Source organism: Labeo rohita, chromosome 5 (genome assembly GCF_022985175.1).
Source record: "Labeo rohita strain BAU-BD-2019 chromosome 5, IGBB_LRoh.1.0, whole genome shotgun sequence".
Lineage (NCBI taxonomy): Eukaryota > Metazoa > Chordata > Actinopteri > Cypriniformes > Cyprinidae > Labeo > Labeo rohita.
Window position 1 is genome coordinate 1,571,394 of NC_066873.1, and position 17,240 is coordinate 1,588,633.

At 35.3% G+C, this 17,240-nt stretch overlaps 1 protein-coding gene across 1 annotated transcript; it reads right to left on the bottom strand.

Moving 5' to 3' along the window:
• Positions 1-398: 398 nt before the first annotated feature.
• On the bottom strand, positions 399-15,700 carry si:dkey-251i10.3 (uncharacterized protein LOC553498 homolog). Its single transcript, XM_051110862.1, has 15 exons — positions 15,426-15,700; positions 15,062-15,161; positions 13,122-13,192; positions 12,474-12,538; positions 12,243-12,391; positions 11,047-11,202; positions 9,858-9,977; positions 6,353-6,447; positions 6,149-6,272; positions 5,961-6,038; positions 5,535-5,877; positions 5,010-5,413; positions 2,379-2,563; positions 1,105-1,204; positions 399-834 (listed from the first exon to the last, which is right to left on the bottom strand). The coding sequence occupies exons 1-15, from the start codon at positions 15,458-15,460 to the stop codon at positions 535-537; spliced, it is 2,325 nt and encodes a 774-aa protein (XP_050966819.1). The 5' UTR covers positions 15,461-15,700; the 3' UTR covers positions 399-534.
• Positions 15,701-17,240: the final 1,540 nt, after the last annotated feature.

Here is a 17,240-nt window from a genome sequence, read left to right on the forward strand (position 1 = left end):
TGTGGTCACTAGATCCCGCGGACATCAAAATCTACCTGCAGCAACAGTGTAAAAATAGCCCAATTCCAAGGGAAAACCGCAGACTTGGCAACACTGAGCTACCCCATAAAAGCCAAAACATGGTCGCTGTATTATTTTTGTAATGGCTATTTTCTGGCAACCACAGCTGACATTTTTTACTGGAAATTTAACAGAATATTTTTACAGTGCAACAAGCATGTAATAGCCTATAAACTCAGCTAAGCACAACACATTTCAGCGCAGCTTAGTCTGTGCAGATCAGACTCAACATGATCATTTTTGAACAACTCAACAAGTATTAAAACTATTTAATCAAGTTGGAACATTTAAAAGATATTCAAGCAGGAGACACTCACAAAAAACTACTCATTAGGATTTGTACCAAATTTATTTTCCACTCATCACTCATAATAGGTATTCTGTTAAATACAAACTGATTTCTGAGGACATGAAAAGAATTACAGTGAGATTTTCTTCTTATAACACTTTACCTCACAAATCAAATCTAGTATTTTAGTTTTTCTTCTTCTTTGATTTTGTTCTTCTTCGAGACTTTTCTGACCCTTCTGAGTCCCCTTTTGCTGTTTTGTTTCCTTCCAACACGATTGCTGGTTCTTTACCCGCTGGTGTCGTGCTCTTATTATTTTTCATGTCCTTGGCCATAGGCTCAATGATCGCACCCAATGTAGTGAGAACTTTGGGTTTTGTCATCTTCTTCACAACGCTTTGTGTGTTCCACGTCGACCCAATAGGTGTACGGATGGAAGACTCAAACTGTGCAGTGTTTTGAAAGGGGAATGGTATGTGGCTGACCTATGAAAAAAAACAACAGTAATAGTCAGAGACACGCAGTGTTGGGCTTCCTTTCCATTTACGAGATGGCATTTGAACAGGATTTCAATCCTGTCACGTTTTTCTATTCCAAATTTAATTGGTTCAACAAAATGGGCAAGGATATATAACGTCTTAAGTCTCAAAATCAGGAATTCAATGAATTCATGAGGGAATGAGATTCTTTTACTCAAACTCATATCAATTTTACAGAACTCCGCTACTTTTGAGTGTTGCCAGACGATCGTTTACCTGATGGGAAGCAACTGATGCACTTTCCTTTTCTGATATGATGACATCCGGCAGTTTCCTGTCTTGCCGTGGAGGTGGCGGGGCCATTTTTGTAGTAAATCTACAGAGACAAATGAACCATTAGAGCTATGACTTTAAACTGAGGATAGGTCGATATGATTTGAGAGGTTTCCCTGTATAATTGACAGTGTTAAGGCCTTTCCAAATGGAGCGCGAAAAAGCAAGACGAATGACGCGCTGGAACAAAACAACAGATTCCTATGGATGCTTCCACATAGACCAAGAACATTTGAGCACCGAAAAAGCAAACGATTGTTTCACAACCAGTTTGACGAATCTTTCTGAGCATTAATTACATCACGTGGCCACAGCAACTGCTGTTGATCAAAAAGGATAGAGTGGTAAAATAAACTAGCAAATAAAACAGTTAAAACGTTAAATAAAAAATAAAACAGATTTCATAGGGCCCTATTTATTGCAAGTGTGTCTTTATTGTAGTTGTACTTTAGTTTTTTACTTGCATCTAGGTCCTAAAAAGACAAAATATGACTATATCATGATATAAATTGTTATTGTGAAATAAGATTTGGCTTTATCCTCTTAGCTAACTTACCAATATAACAAAGATTATTACATTATTATTATTATTTTTTTTTTAAGGGGGATGAAATGCTTTGCTTTAATAGATTAAAAAAATAACTATGATCTCCATTTGGATCATCTATTATTCAGTTACTTTTCCCATTGTTTTATATTTTGTCAGTTAGTATAGGTTCAGTAGTATATTTGTGATATTTTAGTCAGGTATCGTATCAAACATTTTGACATGACAACACTAGCCCTAACTATGTGTAAGAAAAATTACAAGACTACATGATACATTTGCTCCACCTAAAGAAAATATTCACATTGCATGATTTAAATACTCTCCTCCCATAGATTTTACATCTCAAACAGAAACTCTTACAAATGCAAAAGCAATCGCTGATTTTTCACAGTGTGTTTTTAATAAATCCTAACAGCATTTTTAAAGGGTTTGCAGCGGTGCAAGCTGTTATACCGAGTCTTGCAAAACAGTCTTCATGTCAAGTTAGTACCACTTAAAAAAAAAATGTCATTTTCTTTATAACATTTTAATTAAAATGACCAAGTAGAACTTAGTATAGTAGAAATAAAAATGAAATGATTTTAAATAAAATGTAATTTTATTAAACAGCTGAAAGCTGGAAGACTTGTTTTGAAAGTTGAGGACAAAAACGATTTAACACTACTACCTTTTGCGTTTCCTTTGGGAGGGTTGGAGACCAACACCGCCCCACTCTCCCCAGCCTGGCAGCGTCAGGTCCACCACTTTGGGCATCCCATCAGCTTCCTGCTTCTTTTTGTCCTTTATGAAATCAGAAATGACATCATCCCCAGCAAACGCCTCCTTGATGAGGGAGATCTGCTCACCTTGCTCCTAACAAAAAAAGGGAAAGCATTTTAAATACAGGAAACTGCAGCATACACAACTCAAAAACGACATGTCAGTTAATGGCAGTGAAGCAACACTGACAATAACACCATACTAAAATGACACTCATACTACATAAAACACTTTTTTTTTATAGTTGTAAAGCAATTACTAATATAAAAAAACAACTACCTAAGACAGGGGTGTCCAAAGGGCCCGCAGCTTGTCTAATAAAATGTATTATGTGTGGCCCGCCGAACATAATTTACAAAATATGCAGTTCATAATGTCAACACAAGGTGACAGCACTAGATTTTTGACCAGATGTAGCAGTAAAACATAGTAACTGTGGCAGAACTGTAGGATATTCATACCAAATTTTATTATATTAATGTGGACATGTATACTAATAGCCAAAAATTTTAAACAGTACGATTTTTAATGTTTCTTAAAGTCTCTTCTGCTCACCAAGCCTGCATTTATTTGATCCAAAATACAGTAAAAGCAGTAAAATTGTGAAATGTGTTTACTATTTAAAATAACTGCTTAAACTGTAATTTATTCCTGTGAACAAAGCTTAATTTTTAGCATCATTACTCCAGTCCCATGATCCTTCACAAATCATTTTAACATGCTGATTTGCTGCTCAAGAAACATGATTTGTATTATTATTATTATCATCAATATTTAAAACAGTTGAGTACATTTTTCAGGATTTTTTTAAAGTAACATATTATACATTACACCATTCAAAAGCTTGGCGTCATGATCATTTTTTTTATTTTATTATTTAAATTACTTTAATTACATAAATTAATACTTCCATACTTTCATTTAGCAAAGATGCTTTAAATTGATCAAAAGTGATGATAAAGACATTAATAATGTTACAAAAGATTTCTATTTCAGATAAATGCTGTTTTTCTGAACTTTCTATTCATCAAAGAAACCTGAAAAAATTCTACTGTTTTCAGCATAATAATAATAATAAATGTTTCTTGAGCAGCAAATCAGCATATCAGAATGATTTTTGAAGGATCATGTGACACTGAAGACTGGAGTAATGATGCTGAAAATTCAGATTTCATCACAGCAATAAATTATATTTTAATACATATTCCAACAGAAAACTGTTATTTTAAATAGTAAAAATATTTCAGATTGTTACTGTTTTTTGTTGTACTTGGATAAAATAAATGCAGGCTTGGTGAGCATTAGAGACTTATTCATTAAAAATCTTACTGTTTAAAATCTTTTGACTGGCAGTGTACAGGCCATTTAAATGTAGTGTAAGGGAGTAATGAAATATAGGCCAAAGATATTTTTGTTATTCATTTTTGTGCATTTCTATTTATACAATAAATGTGTTAAAGGAGAAGTCCACTTCCAGAACAAAAATGTACAGATAATGTACTCATGTCTTTCTTTCTTCAGACGTAAAGAAATTATGCTTTTTGAGGAAAACATATCAGCATTTTTCTCCATATAATGGACTGATACGGTGCCCGATTTTGAACTTCCAAAATACAGTTTAAATGCGGCTTCAAATGATCCCAAATGCAGTTGTAAATGATCTCAGCCGAGGAAGAAGGGTCTTATCTAGCGAAACGATCTGTTATTTACATAAAAATAACACCATTTATATACTTTTTAATGTCAAACGCTCGTCTTGTCTTTCTCTGCCTGAACTGTTTTTTTCAGTTCATGTCAGTTAGTGTATGTGGAAAAACTCCCATCTCATGTTCTCCCTCAACTTCACAATCGCCCTATATCGCTGTTTTACCTTTTTTGTTAAGGGTGTTTGATGATCTTTGCATGTTCACTTTGCAAATACTAGGTCGGTACTTCTGCAGCGATGTAGGATGATTCTGAAATGATTTTTGAAGTTGAGGGAGAAAATACGAATGGAGTTTTTCAACATACACTAACTGTCTTGAGTCAGAATACACAGAGTTCAGGCAAAGTAAGACAAGACGAGCGTTTGAGATAAAAAAGTATTTAAATTGTATTATTTTTATGAAAATAACCGATCGTTTCGCTAGATAAGACCCTTCTTTCTTGGCTGGGATCATTTACAACCACATTTGTGATTGTTTGAAGCTGCATTTAAACTGCATTTTGGAAGTTCAAACTCGGGGCACCAGATCAGTCCATTATATGGAGACAAATCCTCAAAAAAACAATTTCTTTACGACTGAAGAAAGAAAGACATGAACATCTTGGATGACAAGGGGGTGAGTACATTATATGTGAATCTTTGTTTTGGAAGTGGACTTCTCCTTTAACAGGCTAAATAACACAAAGCTATTATAACTATAAAAATTCTACCCTTTAAAAACAAGGTTGTTAAAATATTTACAGATTATTACATCAACATAACTGAAGCCTCTGCTACTGTCAACTCAATATATATAGAGTTAAGAGTATATTGGCTACACATTATTTAACTCACTTCATCTTCAATTACTGTTGGCAAAAAGGGAACTCTGACGGCTTTGGCCTCTTTGGTGAGCACTTCTTGGAGGTCGATTTCCCGTTTCTTTTTATTAAGTGGCTCAGAAGTGTCCTCCTCAGCAGCTGTCTGTGGCAGAGACGCCTCCGCTGTGGGTTGGGGCTCGACATCCTCGCCTAAAAGCTCCAGGTCCTCCATATTCCTGACTTGAATCTCTCCTTCATTCAAAAGTTCCTCTTCAACTTCTTGCCCGGGCGTGTGTTTTGGACCCTCAACTGTCTTCTCACTCCTCATGAGCCTGAAAAGAGTGTTGAACTCAGAAACGTCCTCCTCCTCTTCTTCAGCTTCCTCCTCTGTGTCAGAAACCTCAACCACATCGTCTTCAACCACCTCGCTTGCAGGTTCTGTTGAAAGAATATCAGAAAATAGTTTGGATGAGAATCACCACATGCACTTAATCATGAAGAAACTGTTCCAGCTTAGTTCTTAAAAGCAGTAACAGAATTCTAAGAACTGTCTTTGTACCTTCTTTCTTACTCTCTTCCTCTGTGGTCATCAAGTCCTCTTCGTCAGCTTGCCGCAGCTTCCTCTTCCTCTCAAATTCTCCAAGGAGTTCCTCTTCCTCGTTCACCTCTTCTGCCGTTTGCGCTTCCTCAGTTGTGACACGGCTGACCTCGGGCTCTTCGCGTGTGAGTTGGCCTCTCATCCAGGGATTGACAGGGTCAAGGACCGGCTCGGGGTCGTTCGCAAAATCAGGGACCGTCTCCGACGCTTCCTCGTTAGATTCGTGTTCGTCATCAGAAGGGACGACAACCTTCTGGGTGAGATCTTTATTCATCTGTAACTGCTCCTGCATCGCTTTGCGTGCCTGAGGAGCATGAGAGACACCCAAATGTCACGATCGTGTTACGGTAACGATAACAAAGAAATGAATAAATCACTCGTTCTCACCGAATCATCATATTTTGCCATTATGGCCTTTGATTTTGCCCACTTGCCACTGTTCTGATGCTTCAGAGACATCCTCTCCTGTCATGAAAACAAGGAAATACACGTTTAAGCCCCAATAATTCACTTATTCGGAATCTTTCTTTCCACACGGTCTCTCTCAGTGTTTGCTCCCTCAGTTCACCACGCACCTTCATCCTGGCCAGTTCCATCTTTTTTAGCTCATCCAGAGCTTCTTCAGGATTCGTCTTTACCATTTCGTCAAACTGCTTCACAAACTTCTTAAGTTTGCCCTTCTTCTTAACCTTGTGGTACCTGAGAAAGACAGATTTTGCACTTAGAATAAAAGAAAGACTAACAAAAAGCTGATAGAAACATTCAGATGTAGAACCCACTTTTTACTCTTGATTTGCTTTTCTCTTCTGGCTTTGGCCTCAAAGTACGACTGGAGCGCTCTCGCCTTTTGAAGCTCAGCGCGGCGAATCTTAGCCTGCCGTGCAAAACAAATGTTACAAAGTGGAAGGTAAAGAAAATGACGTGTCATAGCAAAGACAGAATAATTACGTGCTGCTTGGTGACCAATCATAAACGTTCCTGTGGAATTATATACATACATGGGCCATTCTACAGAATTGGTGCAAACTGCTGTGCCACAAGCCAAAAAGCATTTAAGTATTCTAAAATCCTTCTATTATCCACTGAAACCCACAATCATTTTTAAAATATTAGTAAGCTTAATATATATATCTATAAAATAATCATTTATTGGATACTTTCAACTGGGAGGTGGCTGCCCAAACCCTCAACCCTAAATTTCAACTTATGAAAATGATTTTTTTATATTTTTGTTGTTGTTGTTGTTGTTTTTAAAAGTATCTTTTCGATTCTTTTAAAAAGTGAAGTTCAAAATCAGGGTTTCTGAAATTTAAGATTTTTAAAACCTATTTAATACCACCTTACATGAAAATTAAGACCTAAACCTGTAATGGAAATACACATTATGTTGCATACTTATATGTAATATTTAATGTGTTTAATGTAAAAAGAAAACTACATTTCATTGCTGTCATAAACTATATTTATTACTACGATACACAGTAAACTCTTCATAGCAGCAGATAAAATTTCACACAAAATATCCCCATAAAAGTACCACGTCACTGAGATTTTTGGTGGTGTAAACAATTTATTCTGAAGAAATATTTTCTTCAGTGTTCTATCAGCTTTTACATACTTTATATTTTTATTTACCTTTATAAAAGCCTATTTTTTTTTTTTTTTTTTTACTTTTGAAATGTATGCATCACCTTTCATGCCAAATTATTACAATTTATCAATAAATTCTCTAGGGCTGTCACCAGACAGATTAAATGTATTACACTGCAACATTACAACTGCAATGAATAATGTTATGAGATTAATGTTTTAAATACATTTATGAATATACAAATAAGAAATGTTGGGGGGGAAATGCACACATTTAAACATACTAAACTACCAGTAGGTGGCGGTAAAGTCACTTAATGAGTGAGTAAACTGATTCGTTCGAAACGCTGAATCGTTCAGTAGCAAAACACCAGTGTGTTTGTTTGTAGAATGTGCCATACTTCTGCTGTGATCCTTGTTTGGAAATATTTTCATTGGTGAAATAGAACAAAACAGCTAATATTGCATCTAAAATGTAAGTAACTACTTGACAACAGTCATTAGGTCCAGCAGACTGAAGATATGGTGGTGACAAAAGGGAAAACATAATCCTCATATTTGGGGAAAATAAACAAAATTTTAGTACAGTTCAGCCATTTTTTTGTCTTTTAGTTTGCTTTAGTAGTGTTTTAGTGTGCAAGTTAAAATTCAGCAATGTGATGTGGTCGCTATCAAAGCATTACTGTCACTACCGAAACATGGGATGTTTTGTCAAAAATAAAGTACACTGAATTATCAACTAAAATGTTAGGACAGTTTTTGGTTCAAAGTATGTTCAAACTAATGAATCCTTTGAAATTAGTATGATCAACTTTTTGCCTTTTACAAAGAAAAATTGGATTTAAAATACAACAAATCTCATACATTACACTTGAAATATTGCTGAAAATTTAACTGTTATGGATTTACCTCTGAAAAGTGTTTTAACCACAAAAGCAGTGTTAAGTAGCACGGCTATGTTTGAATCAATAGCCAAAAATACACTGAACGGGTCAAGATTTTTCATTGATGCCAAAAATCGTGAGGATATTAAGAAAAGATTGTGTTCCATTAAGATATTTGTAAATTTCCTACCTTACACAGATCAAAACTTACTTGTTAATTAGTAATATTACGATTGCTAAAATAGTTCTTGCTAAAAACTTCTTTTGGACAATTTTAAAGGTGATTTTCTCAATATTTTGATTTGTTTGCACTCTCAGATACCAGATTTTCAAATAGTTGTATCTCGGCCAAATATTGTCCCATCCTAACAAACCATACATCAATGGAAATCTTATTCATTCAGGTATCAGATGGTGTATAAACCTCAATTTCAAAAAAATTGACCCTTATGACTGGGTTTGTGGTCCAGGGTTACAAATAGCAAAACAAATGTATATATATATATATATATATATATAAAAATCTAAATGCAAGCAAAATCTTAATAGGTTAAATATAACCCTTATGATTAAATTATTATTACTGTGTTTCGGTAGTGACAAATTTGGGGAGAGGACAAACACAATATGAGAAAATACAATGAGAATTAACTGCACATTTACTAGAAATTTCTAAATTTCTAAATCTGACTTTGAACCAATTCTGTGGAACGGCCCATATATACAGACTGCAACAGTAGAATTGTGTCAACTGCTAGATTTTGACGATTAAAAACCTAAGGTATCCTGTCCTAAAATGATTCTACTTAGAATAACAGCATCATCCCAAAGGGCTTTATTATAGAACTGGACACCAATCAAAATACACTTCATTGCCACACCATGTGGGTGATCTCACTATGAGTAACATTCATTGATTATAGCGTGAGAATGGCAGTGGGCCACCGGGAACCGGCTTTGTGAAATCCCTGCCAGCACAAGAACATGCTGCCATTAAAGCAAACGCGAAACATACCACATACTAGGCACGTTACATTTGAACAAACTTGTCAGTCATATTATGCTGATAACGTTTCTAACGCTTCACAGTACAGTGGTGTTTGTCTTTGTGTTTTGTGCTCTTTTTATTTTTGTTATTCTCCATTAAAAACAGTACACAAATTCATATAATGAACATTCTTAGATTCATCCTGAACAGTTCTTAAAACGCAGTGCCTATTCGCAGTCTGTGTATGGAAGCTGTGGATTATTGTGTTTTTCAATTTATTTTTCCACATTTGTCTGCTAAAAAGCATACGCACAGACCCACGCCATCAGTCCTGACTATGCTGCTGATTCACACTCTATTATTATGATGCGTCTACAGCAGGGGTGGACAACCCCACTCCTGGAGGACTACCGTGATGCAGAATTCACTTCCAACATGCTCCAACACACTTGCTATTTTCAAGTAATCCTTAACACCTCGATTAGCTGATTCAGGTGTGTTTGATTAAGGCTGGAGCCTATAGGACCAGGGTTGGCCAGTAAGCATATTTATGCATTCTTTGATGTTCTGAAGCCTGACTGAAAATGTTATATAAAGCATTTGTTAGTAGTAGTAGTGCACCGAACTTTACACTGAATATCCACAACAAATCACAGCTACGCTCCTATCCTAATCAATGTGTACAATGAGTTTGAAGAGTAATCCATAGTATTTCACTTGCTGTTTTCTACACTGCTCAAACACTACAGCTACTAGAAGGGGTAATAATCTGATTTGAACGGCTATAAACCTTAATGAATAGATGCTTTATGAAAGTCATACCTCCTCTAAGCTCATGGCTTTAAGCGATGCCTCCTCTACAGGAGTCAAGACAGGGTCATTGGATGGCTGACTGTTTTTGTGCAAGAGCCCGAAAATCTCTTGTTCAAGAGGAGTTTGAACCTGTCAGAGAAGACACACACGGAGTTAGTTCAAGGAACATTTGCAAGTCAAGATCTGAAACAGTACTCCTCTGTTCGTTCTGATTTGAGGAAATAATTATACATAATTCCAGTAAACAGTAATTCTATGCATCGCAGAGTCTTCGTACAGTTAGAAACAATGAAGTGGACAAAAATATGAGTACATCTGATGCAACATGAGCGTTTGCAATTGGACTGCTTGATGGCCAAGTTAAATTCAACAAAAGGCCAGGGAATATTTTAGACATCTTTAGGCACTTTTCAATGTTTGCCATACAATTCAAAGTTTCAGAGCAGAACAATGTAGTATAAACACACCAACGAATAAGCAAAGGTGACAACACATTATGTTGTCATAAACCTGATATAAAACTAAAACGGTAATACATTATTTGTGGAATCATAGTTATAGTGGTAAAATCTGTCATTACAAACACTTCAAAGGAGTTTAAAGTCATACAAATGCACTGAAGATGGCTACAGATTCTTTTAAATGGGTATCTACAATGGTAATGATGTTTATTAAGGATAAAACGTATATTGAAGATGGAGTGAAGAAGGGTAAAGCGCAGTCTGACTTGTGCCTGAATGATCATTTTAGTGACTGAACTATCATTGTGTATCTATAGAATTCTATAGAATCTATAGAATGCAATCCAGCATCAAAATTCAGGTCCTGGAGCGTCAACAAATCATAGATACTAGTAACGATTTCTAATTGGTGTTTTGAGGCAAAAGCTGGACTGAATGTCTTTTGAAAGTGTGTGTGATGTTCGTATCTGCAACATAAAGCTTATTAAACGCAACAGTGTGGTACAGGGGCTTTGGTACAGGAAAATAATCAACCGTCCACAGTTATGAAATCTGATCATGCTCCAATAATAGCATGTTGTATTCATTAATAATAAATGTATTCCTTTACCAATCAAAAACAGGGACCACAGGGTAATGACAAACTGAAACACGACAAATTTTAGCCATTCAAATTTAACAAAATAAGTAAATACAAAAAAAAAAAAAAAAAAAAAAAAAAAAAAAAATTCACACACCTTCCAACTAGCCACAACCTGCTCCACCAGTTTAGGTGCGGACGACTCCTGGTTCAGAGGAAACACCATTTGTTCGGCCTTCTGGTTCTGCACTATGATGTTCTCCCAGGTTGACACCTCTTTAGTGGTCTTCTCATACGCTATGCTTCTCTGAATCTGTGGATGTTATAGAGAGAAAAAACTTCAGCAAAAAAAAGACACAAAATACCACAGGTTGAATTTAGAATAGTGGCTCTTCATATCATACTTTTTTAAGCGGAGACACTGCAGGCAAAAACATTGTTTTTTCATGTACCAGTCAAGTTTGAGATGTTGTGCTTTTTGTTTTTTCAAAAAGTGACTAGTGGAAAGAAAACATCCAAAAGACACTGCTGTAACACTTTATCTATTTGTGTCAATAGATTTAAAATTACAATATATATTTTTAAAAGCTGTTTTCTCAGAATGAGTTTTTTCTCCTACACTGAGCCATAAATCTCAAAACAAAAAAACAAAAAAAAAAATTAGATGCCTGAAATTCCCTCTGTAAAAACGTTTGACTATGTCAAAAAAACAAAAACAAGAATTTTGAAACTGACTTCTGAATGATCCAGTGTTTAGATTTTTGTACTAGAAATGTATGCAAATTAGCACATATTTCATTAAAATAATTTTAGAAAATGTTTTTAGATTTTAAATTAAATTTTAGAAAATGTTTCAATTATTACTGTAATCAATCAGCTGGGTAAGTATGGCGATAACTATTAGTCAATTTTTTTATACCAATTTTTGATGCCATACCAGCATTTACAGCTGCAATCGTTCATTGATATTCAAGGTAACAGAAATGGGTAAAACTAGTAAAATACGTTTTATTTTTAGTAAAAACTCAAACTGACTTTGATAAAACCCTTTCCTAACCCTAAGTGACTTTCAGAAGACTACTAAATAATATTAAAATTGTGTGAGCAACCAAACTTGGCGGCAAGAGTAAATGACTTTTTCACCAAGTGATTATTACAATTATATGTCACTTATCACTTTCTGATTGCTACTTGCTTTTGACATGAATTTAATGTTTATATGGACAATGTGTTGGCAATAATATCCCTCATGTCATTAACTGCTTCTAATTTAAAAGCACAGGTTTTTGGACAAGTGACAAGCGTCTCATCTTTATTATAGAGTGAGTGAGTAACTGAACATCAGCATTTCACCTTCTCTGTTTGCTGTTTGTTGAGAGGCAGCTCTAAAGTCTGTTTACTGTCTTGCAGGTTCTTCAGCTGTTTCTTGGTCTTGTTGGAGGCTACGGAGGTCTTCTCTATGGTTTTCAGGAGGTCAGAAAGGTTGACTTTCTCTCCTGTACCTATCAAACATAAAATAAAGAAAACTTACTACTGATATTCTATCTCAGTCAAGGATGTCATGTCAATGAATTCTGCATTTACCCTCTGCATTGACGAAGAACTCGGAGACCTGCACACTTGCTTCGGAGCGCTCCTTCTGCTTTTTCCTTGAAGAAAAAAAACACCAGTCGGTTAAAAAGCTGTTTCGGACAACATTTAATTGCATTTTTTTCCGACATTCATTCCAAAAGGGCCTTTTTTTTGGGAAACCAAGTCTAAACTTACCGAATTTTGGAGCTGCATGACACTAAAAAGAAAGTTATATACCAAAATTATGGGAACTGAACATTTTTGGCAGAATGAGAGCAACACACAATTGTACATTTTAACTTGCCAGCATGGTCACTGGTGTTTGCAGTGCAAAATCTGACTGCACAAAAAAAAATAACTGTCGTTATTTACAGGTAGTTAGATCTAGAATACTTTGGTAAATGAAGTCTCATTTCTTGAAACAAAAACAACAAGTATCCGTGTTACTAAATGTTTCTTTGTGTGTGAAGTCGTCTCAGTGAAGGCAGCACATTCAATTAGAAACTCAGCGGAACCTGTGCATTCAACGGTGTGAAGGCACTCAGTCTAGCCAATCAGAATCAAGATCTACCTATTTCATCTTCTAAGCATTCCAGTTTTCAGTCAAGCATTTTCATAGGCGGACCGGTACTAAAAAGATAAATCTCAAATGTCTCACACCTCTTTCGTCCACCCATAGCGCTGATGGCTTCCAGCAGCTTCTGGTGTTTCCTCTCATCATCACTGCCCTCCTGTAATAAAACAAAAGATTTTTTTGAATACATGCCTTCAAATGTCTAAGACCAGCTCATGTGAACAATTAGGTTATACAATTGCCACGCAACTGTCCAAATAGGAGTTTTCACTGCAAAATCAACAGTCTTCCATCTCCTTTTATTTAGTTAGGGTTTGATGAAACAGCTTACAAACATATATATATATATATATATATGATAGTTTCAAACGAGACAACAGAGGTATAATATTCCAGCAACAAAACTGACAGAGTAAGATTTGATGCAAAACAATGCATCATCCTCTTGTGGACAACTTTGGTATTACAGCCATTATTCACTGAATTTGATCATCAGAAATTCATGAAATTTGCCATATTTCCTCAGACTGTGCTGTTGTACTAACTTTTGTGAAGTTAGTATTTTGAGACGGTGCATAAAACCAATATTGTGAAAATCAGAAATACAGCCGAAGACAAGTTACTTAAAGTACAAAAAGTAGATTTGTTTAGTAAATTCAGAATGGTGGGTAAGTTTTATAAATAAAAATGAAGACAAGACATTTTGTTTGATGGAAGGATTCATAGAAAATAAGTATTCTACACATACTCATGTATTTGAACGTATTGTTTCACATAAAGTTTCGACAAAAAAAACAAGCATGAGTTTGAGAGGGAAAAAAGTTTGGAAAATTCCAAACAGCGTAAAGATGGAACGGAAATGAAATATGCATTTTGTAGGGCCTGACTTAAGGATTCAGAAGAATTTAGACTCCACTGAACAACACAAGATGTTCTTTGGATTCATGTGGGACACCATGGGCCATCAACAAAACCATCTGCGAATACTTGGGAGTCCATGCTAGCCTGGGTGCAGGCTTGTCATTTAGGCAAAAGGAAGATTCTCTTCAAGTTATGCTTGTTTAAAAAAACAAAAAAAAAACAAACAGAGAATAAAGTAAGTGCCCTTATACTAGCAGTCTCCGATTTTCGGACCCCGCTGTATATTGCATATAGTGGTGATAATGTTTATTGCTGTAGATCAGGGGTTGTCAAAACATTCCCAAAAAAGCCTCAAAACACAAAAGTTGAGTTATGTGTTGTGTATTTCCAATATTGAAAACACTCAACTCCGTTCATAATTACTCTGCTAATCAGTTCATATGTGATCCTGAACCACAAAACCAGTCACAAACAGCACGGGTATATTTGTAGCAATAGCCCAAAATACATTGTGTGGGTCAAAATTATCGTTTTTTCTTTTATGCCAAAAATCATTAGGATATTAAGATATTAAGATAAAGATATTTTGTAAATTTCCTACCATAAATATATCAAAACTTTATTTTTGATTAGTAATATGCACTGCTAAGAACGTCATTCGGACACCTTTTTCCAGTATTTTGTTTTTGCACAATCCAGATTTCAGATTTTCAAATAGTTGTATCTCTGCCAAATATTGTCCTGTCCTAACCAACCATACATCAATGGAAAGCTTATTTATTAATTCAGTCAGATGATGTATAAATCTCAATTTTAAAAAAATGCATCCTTATGACTGGTTTTCTGGTCCTGGGTCACAATTGATCTGGGATAAATAAAGGAACGTTTAAAACGTGCAGTTTTACACCTTGCATGCACATAACATAGTAACAACAGTATATTATAAATAAATAAATGCATTCAACTAACTCCACACTAAACCCTACTCCCAACCCTACAGTAAGCAGAGTATTTTTTATTACTCAGTACATAATTACACTGTGACGAGGACAACTTAGGATAAAGTGTAAATAAAATAATGAATAATACATTTACATATAACAGTAAACAACACGTATGTCAGGTACACTGGTCATAACATCCTCATCTAAAGCCGGTAACTTACCTCATCATCTTCACTGGCACTGATGGCTTGATCATTAACAGAGAGATCCTCTTCATCACTACTGTCAGCAGCCATAGCTGAGCTCAGCGTCACCCCTTGACTGTGGAGGAATACACACAAAAATAAATAAATGAAAATGCTAGAGATGTTGTTCACATTAAGGTCGATCACGGAAAGATAGGACTTTAACGATCGTACACTAATATTTTAGACTGCCACTAGTATTAGCTTCTTAATCTCAGAAAGTAATCTACACTAATATGTATGAATAATAATAATAATAATAATAATAATAGACGTTAGAGGACCAAAACCCCTGCTACTGTAAGATGCATAACTAGAGGAAAGATGACACTCAACAAACCTTAATGTTTTCTGAAGAGAGCTGGACTTGGCCATGCTGCGCAGTTTAACCACGTGTCCTGTCGAAGTGTGTAAACTGACCTCGCTCTGATCCCTGATGTGATTGGGAAAATCAGGGCTTTCGCAAGTCAATATGTCCGTCGACTTAGAAAGGCCAGCATGTTATCAGAACTGCTAAAAGATAAAATATCATTCGGTGAATTCAATTTCTCTATGTACGACGTCTCTAACATCTGATTCTTCTGTGTGTTGCAAATCAACAATTAGGTGCACAGCGCCACCTCCTGTGCTGGAGTGTGCAGAAACTTCTGTCTCTTCTTCTTTAACCACAATAACCAGTTAAAAGTGTACAACGCCACCATCTGGACTGTAGTTCGAAAAATCAATCATAATTTCTGTTAAATAAATTAATTTCTTAAAATATTTCAGTGTATGTAAATATGTAAAAACAAGCATCTTAATTTTTGTGTTCATTTTCCTTCACGTTCTAAATGGTGCACAGTTTTTGTGTGCAATTTGCCAATGTATAAGGTTATGGTCCTCTCTCTGATATGTCAGTGCAAATCAACTGGAAAAGAAGAAAGAAAGAAAGTGTAAAAGAAGGTAAGATACAGTAATTTGTCGAGGGGTGTATAATACTTGAGTAATATTACTTGATTGCTATACTTAAAGGAGTACACTTCCAGAACAATTTACAGATAATGTACTCACCCTCTTGTCATCCAAGATGTTCATTTCTTTCTTTCTTTAGACACACACAAAAAATGTTTTTTTGAGGAAAACATTTCAGGATTTTTCTCCATATAATGGATTGATATGGTGTCCCAATTTTGAACTTCCAAAATGCAGTTTAAATGCAGCTTGAAATGATCACAAATGCGATTGTAAACGATCCCAGCTGAGGAAGAACGGTCTTATCTAGCAAAATGATCGGCTATTTTCATAAAAAAACAAAAAAAAAACAAACAAAAAATAAACAATTGAAATACTTTTTAAAGGTCAAACACTCGTCTTGTCTTACTCTGCCTGAACTGTTTTTGTTCTGGTTCATGTCAGTTAGTGTATGTGGAAAAACTCCCATCTCATGTTCTCCCTCAACTTCACAATCGTCCTATATCACTGTTTTACCTTTTTTGTTAAGGGTGTTTGATGTTCTTTGCATGTTCACTTTGTAAACACTGTGGATGATTTTGAAATGATTTTTGAAGTTGAGCGAGAAAATACGATTGGAGTTTTTCGACATACACTAACTGTCTTGAGTCAGAATACACAGAGTTCAGGGAGAGCAAGACAAGATGAGCGTTTGAGATTAAAAAGTATTTAAATTGTATTTTTTTAATGAAAATAACCGATCATTTAGCTAGATAAGACCCTTCTTCCTCGGCTGGGATCGTTTACAACCTCATTTGTGATCGTTTGAAGCTGCATTTAAACTACATTTTGGAAGTTCAAAATCGGGGCACCATATCAGTCCATCATATGGAGAAAAATCCTGAAATGTTTTCCTCAAAAAAAATAATTTCTTTACGAATGAAGAAAGAAAGACATGAACATCTTGGATGACAAGGGGGTGAGTACATTATCTGTAAATTGTTGTTCTGGAAGTGACTTGAAAAGTGCTTGCTATACTTTTGCAGTGATGTTTTGAAGTTGGCAGTCATTATCCAATAGGGCTTTTTAGAATATTTAGCAATACATGTAAACAATATGGTTCTGGAAGTAAAAATACAATTAAAAAATCAAAATCGAAGAAACAAATTTAGAAGTACCTTGTATAAACCGTTCAAAACAAACCTTTTATTAGCTCCGAGGTTAA